General features: G+C 26.4%; 1 protein-coding gene across 3 annotated transcripts; it reads left to right on the top strand.

The window, feature by feature from the left end:
• The first annotated feature begins 851 nt into the window (after positions 1–851).
• Positions 852–4,344, top strand: LOC115695913 (uncharacterized). 3 transcript variants are annotated; one of them, XM_061116948.1, is made up of 5 exons: positions 852–1,079; positions 1,157–1,279; positions 3,578–3,811; positions 3,896–3,925; positions 4,043–4,344. In XM_061116948.1, exons 1-5 carry the CDS (start codon positions 875–877, stop codon positions 4,084–4,086), a joined length of 636 nt encoding a protein of 211 aa, XP_060972931.1. In that variant the 5' UTR covers positions 852–874; the 3' UTR covers positions 4,087–4,344. The 3 variants fall into 3 exon arrangements, with proteins under 3 accessions (XP_060972931.1, XP_060972930.1, XP_030478868.2); XM_061116947.1 differs by having other exon boundaries at positions 853–1,079; positions 3,896–3,940; XM_030623008.2 differs by having other exon boundaries at positions 857–1,079; positions 1,175–1,279; positions 3,896–3,940.
• The last annotated feature ends 7,641 nt before the right edge of the window (positions 4,345–11,985 follow it).

The following is an 11,985-nucleotide window of genomic DNA, read 5'->3' as shown; positions in this document are numbered from 1 at the left end:
ACCCATAAAATATATAATTTTTACAATAAATATACTCTTGTTTTGTTTTGTTTTTTTTTTTTCTTTTAACAATCAAATATACACTTGTTGTCAGGGCCGGCCCTGAAATGTAGTGGGCTATAGGGTAAAAATTATTTTTTGGGCCCTTATTTAGAAAAAAATGGTATTTTTCAAAATCAGCAAAAAAATTGTGTAACTTTAAAAGAGCAAAATTTTTTTTTTGGCCCCTGGACTAGGTGGGCCCTAGGCACAGGCCTAGCCCGCCTATGCCCAAGACCGGCCCTGCTTGTTGTATCAAACATTTCCTTCACCTACCTCCAATTCTTAAGAATTAGAAGCTTCAAATTATATATGTATCTATAGTACTTACATAATATAATAGGAGACACAAAAATGCATAAGAACTTAACAATATTTTAATATATTTTTAAAAATACCAAATATATATAATTACAAAATACCAGTTTTTGTAATTTATAATAAACACTTACAAATTCTTCAATGTTACTTATAAAACAAAAATTGTATTTACTACGATTTTACCAATATGCTTTTACACTTTTGTCTCTCTTGGTCTTGCTACAAAAATTTATCATTATTCATTACTCAATCAATAGCTTATTATATGTGGTAGTTCCACAAAACGACACGTCGTTTCATTTCTAAAAAAGTAAAAGCAAAGATAGTTATTAGTAAGTGGTGAAGACACTCATCAAAAAAGACCACGCGTCACTCTATTCTCTCGACAAGAAGCCTCAAAACGACACGACATGTCTAAAGAGTTACAACCAAGTGACACGTGTCCAACACCCAAAGAGTATTTGTTCTCCTCACCACCAAGACCAAAACTTTTAGTAAGTAATAATAATTATTAATGGCAATTATGATGATGGAGAAGAAAATGTTGTTTGGAGTACAAAAGAAAAGAGTAGCCATTAATAATGGCCTCCACATGAAGAAGATCAAAAAGAAGAAAAATAATAATAATTTGTTCAAAAAAATTGTTGACTATCTCAATCATGACTCATACTTGTTTACTCCTTTGACTCATAATAGCTCTTCAACTTTCGATTTTAAGAGTAACCATTCTTCAATTATCTTGATTTTTTTTTTAAATGTTTTTTTTTTTTTTTTAATTTAATGATTTTAAGTATAGTTAATATGTTTTTTTCAGGTTGGGAAAGAAAAGAAAAAGACAATAAAAGATTGGTGAAGAAGATTGGAGAGTATCTCATGTCAGATTCTTACATGTATGCTCCATTGCTTGCTCCTCAAAAAGGTACTACTATTATGTTTATGATTCATGTCGTTTTTTTTTGATTGCATTGTCGTTTCGTTCAATAGATGAGAGTGGTTTAGATTAAGAGGGGTTTAGTAAAGTGCAATGTATAATTTGGGGTGAAAGTAAAGATAAACCAAATTACTTTATTTTTGAGTAAGTTTTCGATATTATAATATGAGGAGGGTTTCTGTTTTTTTTTTTTTTTATCATAATTAAATTGGATTGTTGTGCTTAGAACTAAGGTTTTGAAAGGTGAAATCACTAATAAAGAATATTAAAAAAATATCATTAAAAACAATTTTTAAAAAAAATTATAATAAACTATACACAATTCCATATCCTAAACTTAGAAACACAAAATTAAAGGGAGAAATAATAAATATAATAATAAAAAAAATAGGTAGTCAAGAAATGAAATGATTTGCCTATGTAAAAAACAAACATTAGTACTAGCCTAGGAGCTGACTTGAATTTGAGAAAGTAGTGTTTTTTATATTTCATTTATTTTAAGGGATAATTAGCACCATTTTTTAAATATTTTTTTTTATATATATTTTTACGGTTTTTTTTAGAAACAATACAAAAACAACTAGAAAATTACGTAAAAGTAACGTGAAATAAACATTTAAATAACCAAAAAAAAAAAACATACATATAACTAAAAATCAACGCGAAATTAACAAGAGTACAACATAAAGGACTTTATTTTCTGTAAATAAAATAAAAAAAATCGTAAAAATATTTAAAATTTTGTGAAATCGTATTTTTGTAATTTTTTTTTTTTATTTTTGTATATTTGTGAAATAATCTCTTATTTTAAAGTATGGGAGAAAAGGGTCCAAACTTAAGTCCATTTAAGTAATTTAAAAGCCTAGAAACAATCTGAAAAAAACAGTTTAGAAAAAAAAAAAAAAAGGCCCAAGTGTACACACAATAAAACAATCCTAGCACACAATTCAGCAGATGTGTGTCCCTCGGCCACATCAATGCTAGGCGGTTTTGAACTGCGAACCGCCTCGCTCAATGCTAGGTGTATTTCTCTGCGTGGCAACAGTAGAGGCTACCCCGCCTTGCCTCGGTGAATTTTGAAAACCATGTTACAACTAATAAATTTTAAGCGGGGGAAGGAAGGAAATGAAATGGAATTTTGTGTTAGAAATCATCACCAACTCTATAAGCTTCTAATTATTTGTTAGTTGTTCCTAGCACTTGGGCCAAGCCCATATAATTGTCAAATGTTATCTAAAAAAAAGGCTAGTGTCATTTGGTAAATGATGTAGCTAGAATTATCTAGCACAGTTTTTAGTTGGTACCACCACCGACTTAAAATTGTATCGATAGTACGGGCAAAACGTGTCATCATGTTGTGTTCGTGTTAAATTTTATTTGACGTCTTTTTATATTTTGTGTTAGATGTGCTGACCTGTTTTTGACTCATGTCTAATTTTCTTAATCCTAACCCGACTCATAAAAATCGACTTGTATTTGTGTTGACTCACTTTAACTCGTTTTGGAGTAGTAAAGAAAATGATTAGATTTAGCTTATATTAAAAAAATTATGTAATTTTTTTTTTAACTCAATGTTCAATCAATAAATATATATTTTTATATAATTATATTATTATTATTAATTTTTTATTTTATTTTATTTAAAAAACCTGTGTTAAATTCGTGTTAAACGGATCGTATCATATTTCACTCGTTTTTATTTCGTGTTAAGTCGTGTTGGCTCATTTTTGACTCTGTCTAATTTTGCTGACACTAACCTGTAAAAATCGTGTGCGTGTTGCGTCGAAACCCGTTTTGCCACTCCTAAGTATTAGAGACCTTAGGTGCCAAATTCTAGAGGGTGTGTTCAAAGATGTGTCCCAAGTGCGCCAAAGTGTAAAGTGTTCCAAAAAAAGAGGGTTGTGTGTAAATATTTAAGAGAATTAGTAAAATATGAGTGGGAGCTTGAAGTGTTCGGCGGTCAAGTAATTTTCTTTTTAAGGTTTTTTACATGTTGTGTTGTGATGTTCAACATTTGGGTCCATTAATTCAGGCACTAGCCCTTTGGATTTGGTTAATAATGTAGTCAACACTTTTAAAAAAAGTCATATTGGCCTAGCTAGAAAGTTTTGTTAACTCAAACCATAAATTGGATTGAGTTTTGAAGTAGTAATAAAATCAATTAGTAGTTCAACAAAGGTGACATTAAAGGTTGTTAGAATCCATAAACACTAGTGATTTGAAGTGAACATATTTTATCTCATATTAGTGTTGATTATTGTAGTTTAATTAATGTGCCAAACTCAGGACCTCAAGAGCACATTAAAAAAGTTACCAATGATCAATTTTCAAAGAGTTCAATAAAATTGAAAGGCTGCAATAAGTTTCCAAATGAGATATTACAAGATCAATCACCATCCAAGGCTCATCATGATCTCCATGAAAAGGGTATTCCAAAAAACCGATCTTTACTCTACAAGGAGACGGTGGCGACACAAACAATGTACGAAAATAATCTTCGATCGCCCTCGATTTCAGCTGGTAACTCTCTCTTTAGCACTATTCCATGTTTTTTTCACCATTATAATCCAACATTATCATCAATAACATTTTGTAATTTGTTAGGTAAAACAACTCATCACCAAAAGCAAAAAGGTGCAACTTTAAATGGTAATTTTTGAGCAATTAAATTTATTGAAAATTTGGTCACTATATATTATTATGCTCTTTACAAGTATATGAAGTTGTTAATTTTTATTTGTTATGGCACAGAAAAGGGCAAGCTTGGCTCAAGGATAAGGAAGGAAATTCAGTAATTAGGTATTAATTAAATGTTTTTTTTTTTGGTGTTAATATTGTAAAAAATCTAAGGCCAATATCTTTTTTTGAATTTCCTTGTGTTTGATGGGCCTCAAATCTTTACTTGTTGATAAGGTTTGATTTTACAAACTAAAATCATATAATATGTAATGTATAATGAAAATTATTAATTGTACTTGTCTGAATCTCTGCAAGAAATTATGTCAATATTATTAACCAGTTCTCCCAAAAGTAATGGCTAAAATTTGACACAATATATAGGGTCAGTTTTCTTCTTATAATAATTATTGTACATGTTATATATTCTTATCTTACAATAATAATCAAGTAGTCTCATCACTCTTTTCATTATATATGACTCTTATCATGAATAATCTGATGCAGTAGTACATATAGCACATGAAGTTTTTTTTTGGACTGATCGATTTGAAACTCAGCCTAAAATTATCTCAAAAAAATAAGTTTAATATTTGACAAGAAAAAAATGCTCTTAGAAAAAGTAGAAACAAATTGATCAACAATACCAAAAATAGATAAATTGAAACTACCACTTATTTTATGAAATTATTTTCATTTTTTTAAAAAAAATTACAATTTTAAAAAGGCTAATTAAGTTTTTTATTCTGAATTTTGATATATTATGCTCCCTGAATTTTTAAAGTCGTTTAAAATACTCTTGGTCATGATTTGGTAGATATCAAAGTTTGGGGAGCATTGTTTAGTACATAAATAATTACTGAAATAGTAATTGAATGAAATTAGACAAAAAAATTTACATCTCAATAATTCAGAGGTATTTTTAACAACTTTAAAAATTCAAGGAACATGATTCGGTATATGTCAAAATTCAGGAACAAACTTTTTAAAAACAAGCTACTTTTAAAATTTATTTAAATAGTTTATAATTATAATTTATTTCGTATAATCTTTTATTTTGAATTTTTAGTTTTATAAAATTAAAGTTTAATAATAATAGTTTCTCTGGATAAAAAAACATAATTTTTATTTGCTTTAGCTTGGAATTTAGACCTTGTATTATTGAAAATAATAAAAATAAGATAATTTTTGACTATTTTTTTTAATATAACTAAAATGAAGATAATCATTAGCACGAAGTATAAAATATAATTAGTTTTATCATAACACCTCTAAATTAAATTATTATAAAATTTTATTTTAAAATACACGGTTCAAAATGGTATTTACCATTTTAATTTTGGCAAATTACAAACTTTTTCTTTTAAAATAAAAATTACAAAAATAGGAGGTGTTTTCGAAATGCTTATGGAAATACAAACTATTAAACTAGATTTTGTAAATGTACTTAAAGGGCATCAAAAGTGCTAATTTCTACTTTAACATATATGACTTGAAAAAAGGGGAAAAAAAAGAAGATAGAAATAGATTCACCTTCCTTTTATGAAAGATTGGAATATAATTTTGAAGATTGAATTGCTTCATATATAATTTTCATGGACTGTATGGAGACCCTTTTTGTGATTGGACTTGGAAAGGGTGGGGTCCTAACCAATGACCATTTCTTGAGCCTATATATCTATTCTAGAGTAGAGTAGTAGGCAAAGTTGTATCTTTTTGTGGTAAAATGATTTAGACACAAGAGAAAAATCAAAGACATTTCAATTATATATGTAATGATACAATGATATATCATTATATTAATAATTAGTTAATTAGTGGAAGGGATGTAACCCTTATGGAATCTTTTTAGTTATATATATGAATTGGGTGGTTGATTGGCAATGGTACTTTGTAATTTTGGAGGTTAGGTAATGTGTCTAATTCACTTTGGTCAATTCCAAACTATTTAGTTTGTTGTATGTTACTTTGGATCTCATTTCAATGTGTAAAACACTATCAATGTATTGCACAGGATTAAAGAATGGGACTACACACAGTTATGGCTATTCTCATGTTTGGGTGTTTTATGAGAATGACAGATTTTTTTCCTGTTAATTAAATTGGGATTATTGTAACCCTATCTAGATGGTAGATTTTTTGTTGTTAAGAAAAGGTGGATCATGGAGATTCATATTTTTTTTTTTGATATTTAATCCTTATTTATTAATTCTATGATTATTTTATTATAAATATGAAATTGAACTCTTAGTAATTATAGAATTATATTTATTGAGTTTAACTGTAGTGTCTGCTTTGCTGTAACGTAGTGTGAAGAGCCATTGCTGAAGGTTTGCTCCTAGTGTGTAATCTTTCCAAGTCACCATGATCAAAGGGATTAGACTCCCAAATTTATTTAGGGAAGTTCGAACTTCTTTAAAAATGTTGTTATGTTCATTACTATTTTATGTTCTTATTGGTGAATTGATCTTGATAACTTGTGCATTTAAATTGTATTTCTCAAGTGTGTACAGGTTGTAGCTTGAGATTTAAGTTATTGAGATATATATATATATATATATATATATTGAAAGCAATGACAAAATTAATTGATAATATAATAATGTCATACAATTAAAAACTATACATCCCAAAGAAAAAAAATGAAATAGAAAGCTATCTAGTCGAGTAAGTTGTTTATTCATCTAAAGAGCATGCACATCTAATCCATGTACAACTACTTGACCATCCAATGTACATGGATCAAGAACACTCTTAAAAATTTAGATAACATAATTGATACATCCTCTAACAATAATTCTAGATCACTAAAAAAAGAATGTCTCTTATCTCAAAAAAAAAATGAATGTCTCCTAGTAAAAGCACACAACTGCTAAGGAGTTAAAATCATTAATATTCTACTTGAATTACTGAAAAGCTCCATCTCTCACTCCTAATATAACAGTTGATACTTGTTTTACTCTCTCTAAATAAAGTGTTTCATTATAATAAGATTAAAAAGTACTAACCAAGAAAATGCTTATCTAGTAAAAATGTCTTCTCTAGCGTAAAGCAACCATATAATTTGAAGTCGTGAGTACTTTAAAAGTTCCATTCCAACAACTCTACAACTTCAACACTACAAAAAATCTTATTTTTAGTCACAATAAAATTTGTGACTAAAGATAAAAAACTTGTGACCAATTATAAATTATGATTATTGTGTTGTGACTAGAAGGTTTGAGACTAAAAGTATTAGTTACAAAAATTATATTTTGTTGTGACTAAATGTGCTTTTATTCACAATGTTTATTGTGACTAAAATTAAACTAGTTAGTTACAAGCAATCTTTTGTTAGTCATATTTAGTCACAAAAAATTTATGTTGTGACTAAAAAATTATCACTAAATAAATAACAATTTTTTGTAATGATATACTCAAGAACATACAATACAACTAACCAATCGAACTACAAGATCTCCAATAAATGTCTCAATTAACATTCTGATCTTTCTCAAACATATTAACATTAGCGTTAAAGTTCATATTATATATATATTTATTAGAGTTTAATATTTTAATCTATATTATATATATTTTTAAAATCATATATTATATTACATCAAATAATATAACACGTATTAATCAATCAATATATACGAAATCAATCTTTTTCCTTCTTAACTTTCACCAACCAGGCGTGATCAATATTTAAGCTAGCTATGATTATGAATTATGTATAGACGTGATTAATGTTTCATATATATAAAAAGTTATATCATATATCCTATTTTATTTTTTATAGGATAATTAACTAATACTTTTAGTCACGGACTTTTTAGTCACAACATAAGAATGATGATAATAATTAGTCACAATTTTTTTACTTTTTGTCACAAATTTTGTTGTAACTAAAAGTAAAAATTTTGTAGTGGTTATATTTTGAATGAATAAAATAAAAATTATGATAATACATTTTTAAAACATTCTATAACTTTTTACAAATTATGAATAAGTTAATATTGTACCTAAAATATATAAGATCTAAAAGTTGTTTTATATTCTCCTACAACAGATGATTTGAACTATTCTTTCAACGTAAAATATTATATAGATAAGTAAAAAATTAAAATAATAACTATCGATCCATTTTTTTTTTGTTAGAGAGTTTTATATTACTAATGTGTGGAAAGATAATAAAATATATAAGAGGAATATGTTACTCTTCCATTATCAATTAGTTTTGAAATGAAATCAAATTCATCATATTTCAGTAGATTAATTTGTGTATGACAGAGAATACATTTCTTTAATTATATGAATATGATTATTATTAATGTTAATTAATATTATTGAGAACCAAATTATATATAACCAAACCTAGAAAACTAAAGTTTATATATAATACACAATAGCATTCTATTATATATTATAAGCAAAATCATTCCACACATATATAAATGGTCAACTATTATATTATATATATGTATACTATAATGAAGCATGCATGCTTAATAATAATAATAATAATAATAATAATAATAATAATAATAATGTAATTAAGGGTATAGGAATAGCCAGGCTGAGGAGTGAAGTTGTAGTATATTTATATATATTATTGTACATAGTGAATGACCGACCGTTCACGTGTGTTTGTAGATTTGATTTGACTTAAACTCTGCCACAAATTCACACTTCCATCTACTCGTGCAACCATTATTGTCCATATATATAAATATAAATATATATATATAATATGAACATTCCTATTAGACACTAGTGATGCTTAGCATTTTTCTGACATGTTACGTTGCGATTGACTTGCGATACTCTCTAAAAATTATTATATTAAGTTATATAAAACTCGATACTTAATTAGAACAATAGCGATATTAACAAATAAGAGAGTATTAAACAACACATATAATAATTAGACCTTTAGCATTTCTCATATAATATAAACTCATGAACAACACAATATATGTATAAATATATATGATATTTTATATACGAATAATATATGAGTCAGCATACGTGGCCTAGTGACTCATGTACACGACTATAATAATAAACATTTTATTCTATAAATAAGAGTCGACATGCCTACACATATATAGGTATATAGTATTTATTTATATACACATGGTTCGGTCCAATAAGCCGGGACAATAATGTTATGGCCAAGAAAAAGAGTGACTGACTGAGAAATTTCAGCCCTAAAAATTTGACCACTCTACACACTACACACACATATATATATGTGTATACATTCATATATGTATATATCAACTTTTGTACTAAACACATTAATTAATTCACCAATAGATGAAAAAGAAAAAAGGAAAAAGAAATGTCTTGCCCATGTCCATGAAATAAATGTATCTATCTATATGCACGTGTGAGGCATTAAATTACACCTTAAACAAAATAATTCCATTTATGATAATATTGCAGTTATTTAAAAAATTGTAATATAATTTTGAATAAGTTACATTGTTGAATAGACCTTACAAACATTTCAAAAAAAGAAAATAAAAAAAATAGACCTTACAAATAATTTATATATGTTTTACGTGTTTAATTATTAAACTACCTCTTTTCAGATTTTTGGCACATCGATATTGTTAATTACCATGCAATTTTTTATATATAATGAAGAGCAATGTAGATATTTAGAATCTCCTACAGTTTGTTTTTAGAAAACTTAAAAGTAATTAACAATATCATGAAATAAATTTATTTTGAAGTTCGGCACTAATTTTTAAGAAAACTACTTAAAAATATTGAAAATATGAAAATAAGTTGTCTTAAGCTTGTTTTATATTATTGGGTATACAACTAAAATCCCATATTAGTTAGAAATGAAATGAGAAAAATTCTGAATTTATATAAAGATGAACACTATCTTTATTAGAATGAGATCTTTTAAAAATGTACCCAAAAATAAATTTTGAGAGCTTAAGCCAAAAGTAAATAATATCATTAGTTTGAAGAGATTTTGAATCTTGCTAGTAAAAGGATTCATCTAGCTTACTTAGGAGGATCTAGAGTGTTACTCAAGTTTAGATTTGTAATCGTCTAAAGAAAGACAAAAGAATCATTTGTTTGAGGCCTTTTTGTAAAGGTACCGTCTAAAAATAAATTTGTGAGAGTTTAGGCTCAAAATAAACAATAATATATCAATATAAAATTAGATGGTAACCGACACTCCTTAGCTTACATATACAATTGAAAAATAAATTGTTTTGAAACAATTATTTCAGTACCATAAATTATTAAAAAAATTCATGAAAAATTAGTGTAAAAATTTAAATAACTAAAATATATACAATGTTATATAATTAAAAGAATTTAAATTATAATTTCTCCAAGAACCCAAAAAAGACACTCTTACCAACAAAATCATAAAAGTAAAATCACAACCCTATCGATATATATGTGTGTTTCATGAATATGAATATATAATAAGGCAAAAAGCTTATATAATAATATTTATCTCGATGATGATGATGATGATCACCTATCTTTATCTAGGCTAGGCTGTTTTTTGTTTTGTTTTGGTATTAATTAAGTTTCTTTCCACCACAAAGAAAAAGACTTCAACTGTCGATATACAAAATATGCACACGGCAGTGTTCACTTTTTCAGCATTGACATTCTCATCCAAACAAACTTATTAAGTACTCATCATGCAACATGGTGAAGTGTCCCTATATATATATATAAATATATATAGGTTAATTAGGATATTTACTCCCTAAATTTTAACATGTACCAAATCATGTTTTTTGAATTTTTTTGACTGTTAAAAATTTTTCTGAGCTATTGAGATTGGTAGCTAGATTTAAGGACTTTTATAACATTTCATTCAATTTTACTATTTCAGTGATTATTTATATACTAAACCATGTTCTCCAGATTCTGATAATTACCAAATCATGCCCCTTAAATTTTCATCCATGTTAGATTTTTTTTTTACTAAAATTGAATAAAAATCCTTAAATTCAACAATCTTAATAGTTCAGTGGATTTTTTTAACGACTTTAAATGTTCAATGAACATAATTTAGTATATGTCAAAGTTCGAGATAGGTAAAAATTCTAATTAGCCATATTTATATAACCAAATTATATATAAATGTGTATGGTATCAATAATTCTCTCACTCCCCGTGTGCATGATTGAACAGTTCAATTAGTGAATAGCGAAACTCTGTTCCACCTTTGAAATCTAATCCAAATAATGTATTTCAGCAACTAGCTAATAGTGTAATGTAATATAGCCAAAAATGAATTTGGAAATGGACTATATATATATATTTATATATTAATACAATTGACCTTAGTTTTAGTCTTTTTCTGTGTTAAAGATAAATATAATTATTGTGATATTTGTATCATGTATATATATATACTATATAGGCTTACTGGTGAATATTATTTGTGACAAGTGACAAGCCAGTTGAATGAGCAATTAATTGCAAATGATTCATTCATAGTGCCTACATGCATGAATGTCGGCACAAAATGTCACTTCTTACAATTCATGTAATTAATGTGTTATATGTATGTTTAAGAATAATTATTGGTGTTTTTATTATTTATTTATTCATTGATACGTATATATATTTTATAGAAAAATATTTATGTGAAACAAAGTTAATTTATTTGTATCTATATATTTGAATAATTTATTAATTACTTCATTCATAGTTACGTTGTGACATTAAATTAATCTGATCAGTAGTATTAGTAATAATAATTAATTATAAATTAATCTCAGTAGTAATTTATTATCGTGATCATAAACACTATCACTACGTATACTATAAGCAAATTTATAATATAATATATATACAATAGTAATAAGAAAGAATAAATATATATCTACAATTATTTATACTATAACCATCCTTCTCGAGTTTTATCTTTGATTTTTCTTTTTGAAAAAAATTGAATTATAGAATAGCGTTGTAAATGTCTCCTTCATTATTTTGTTTTTTTTTTTTAAAGAAAAAAAAAACTTGATGTAATATAAATA

This window comes from Cannabis sativa, chromosome 6, assembly GCF_029168945.1.
Source record: "Cannabis sativa cultivar Pink pepper isolate KNU-18-1 chromosome 6, ASM2916894v1, whole genome shotgun sequence".
In the NCBI taxonomy this organism is placed as follows: Eukaryota; Viridiplantae; Streptophyta; class Magnoliopsida; order Rosales; family Cannabaceae; genus Cannabis; species Cannabis sativa.
This window is presented reverse-complemented; position numbering and strand designations above follow the sequence as displayed.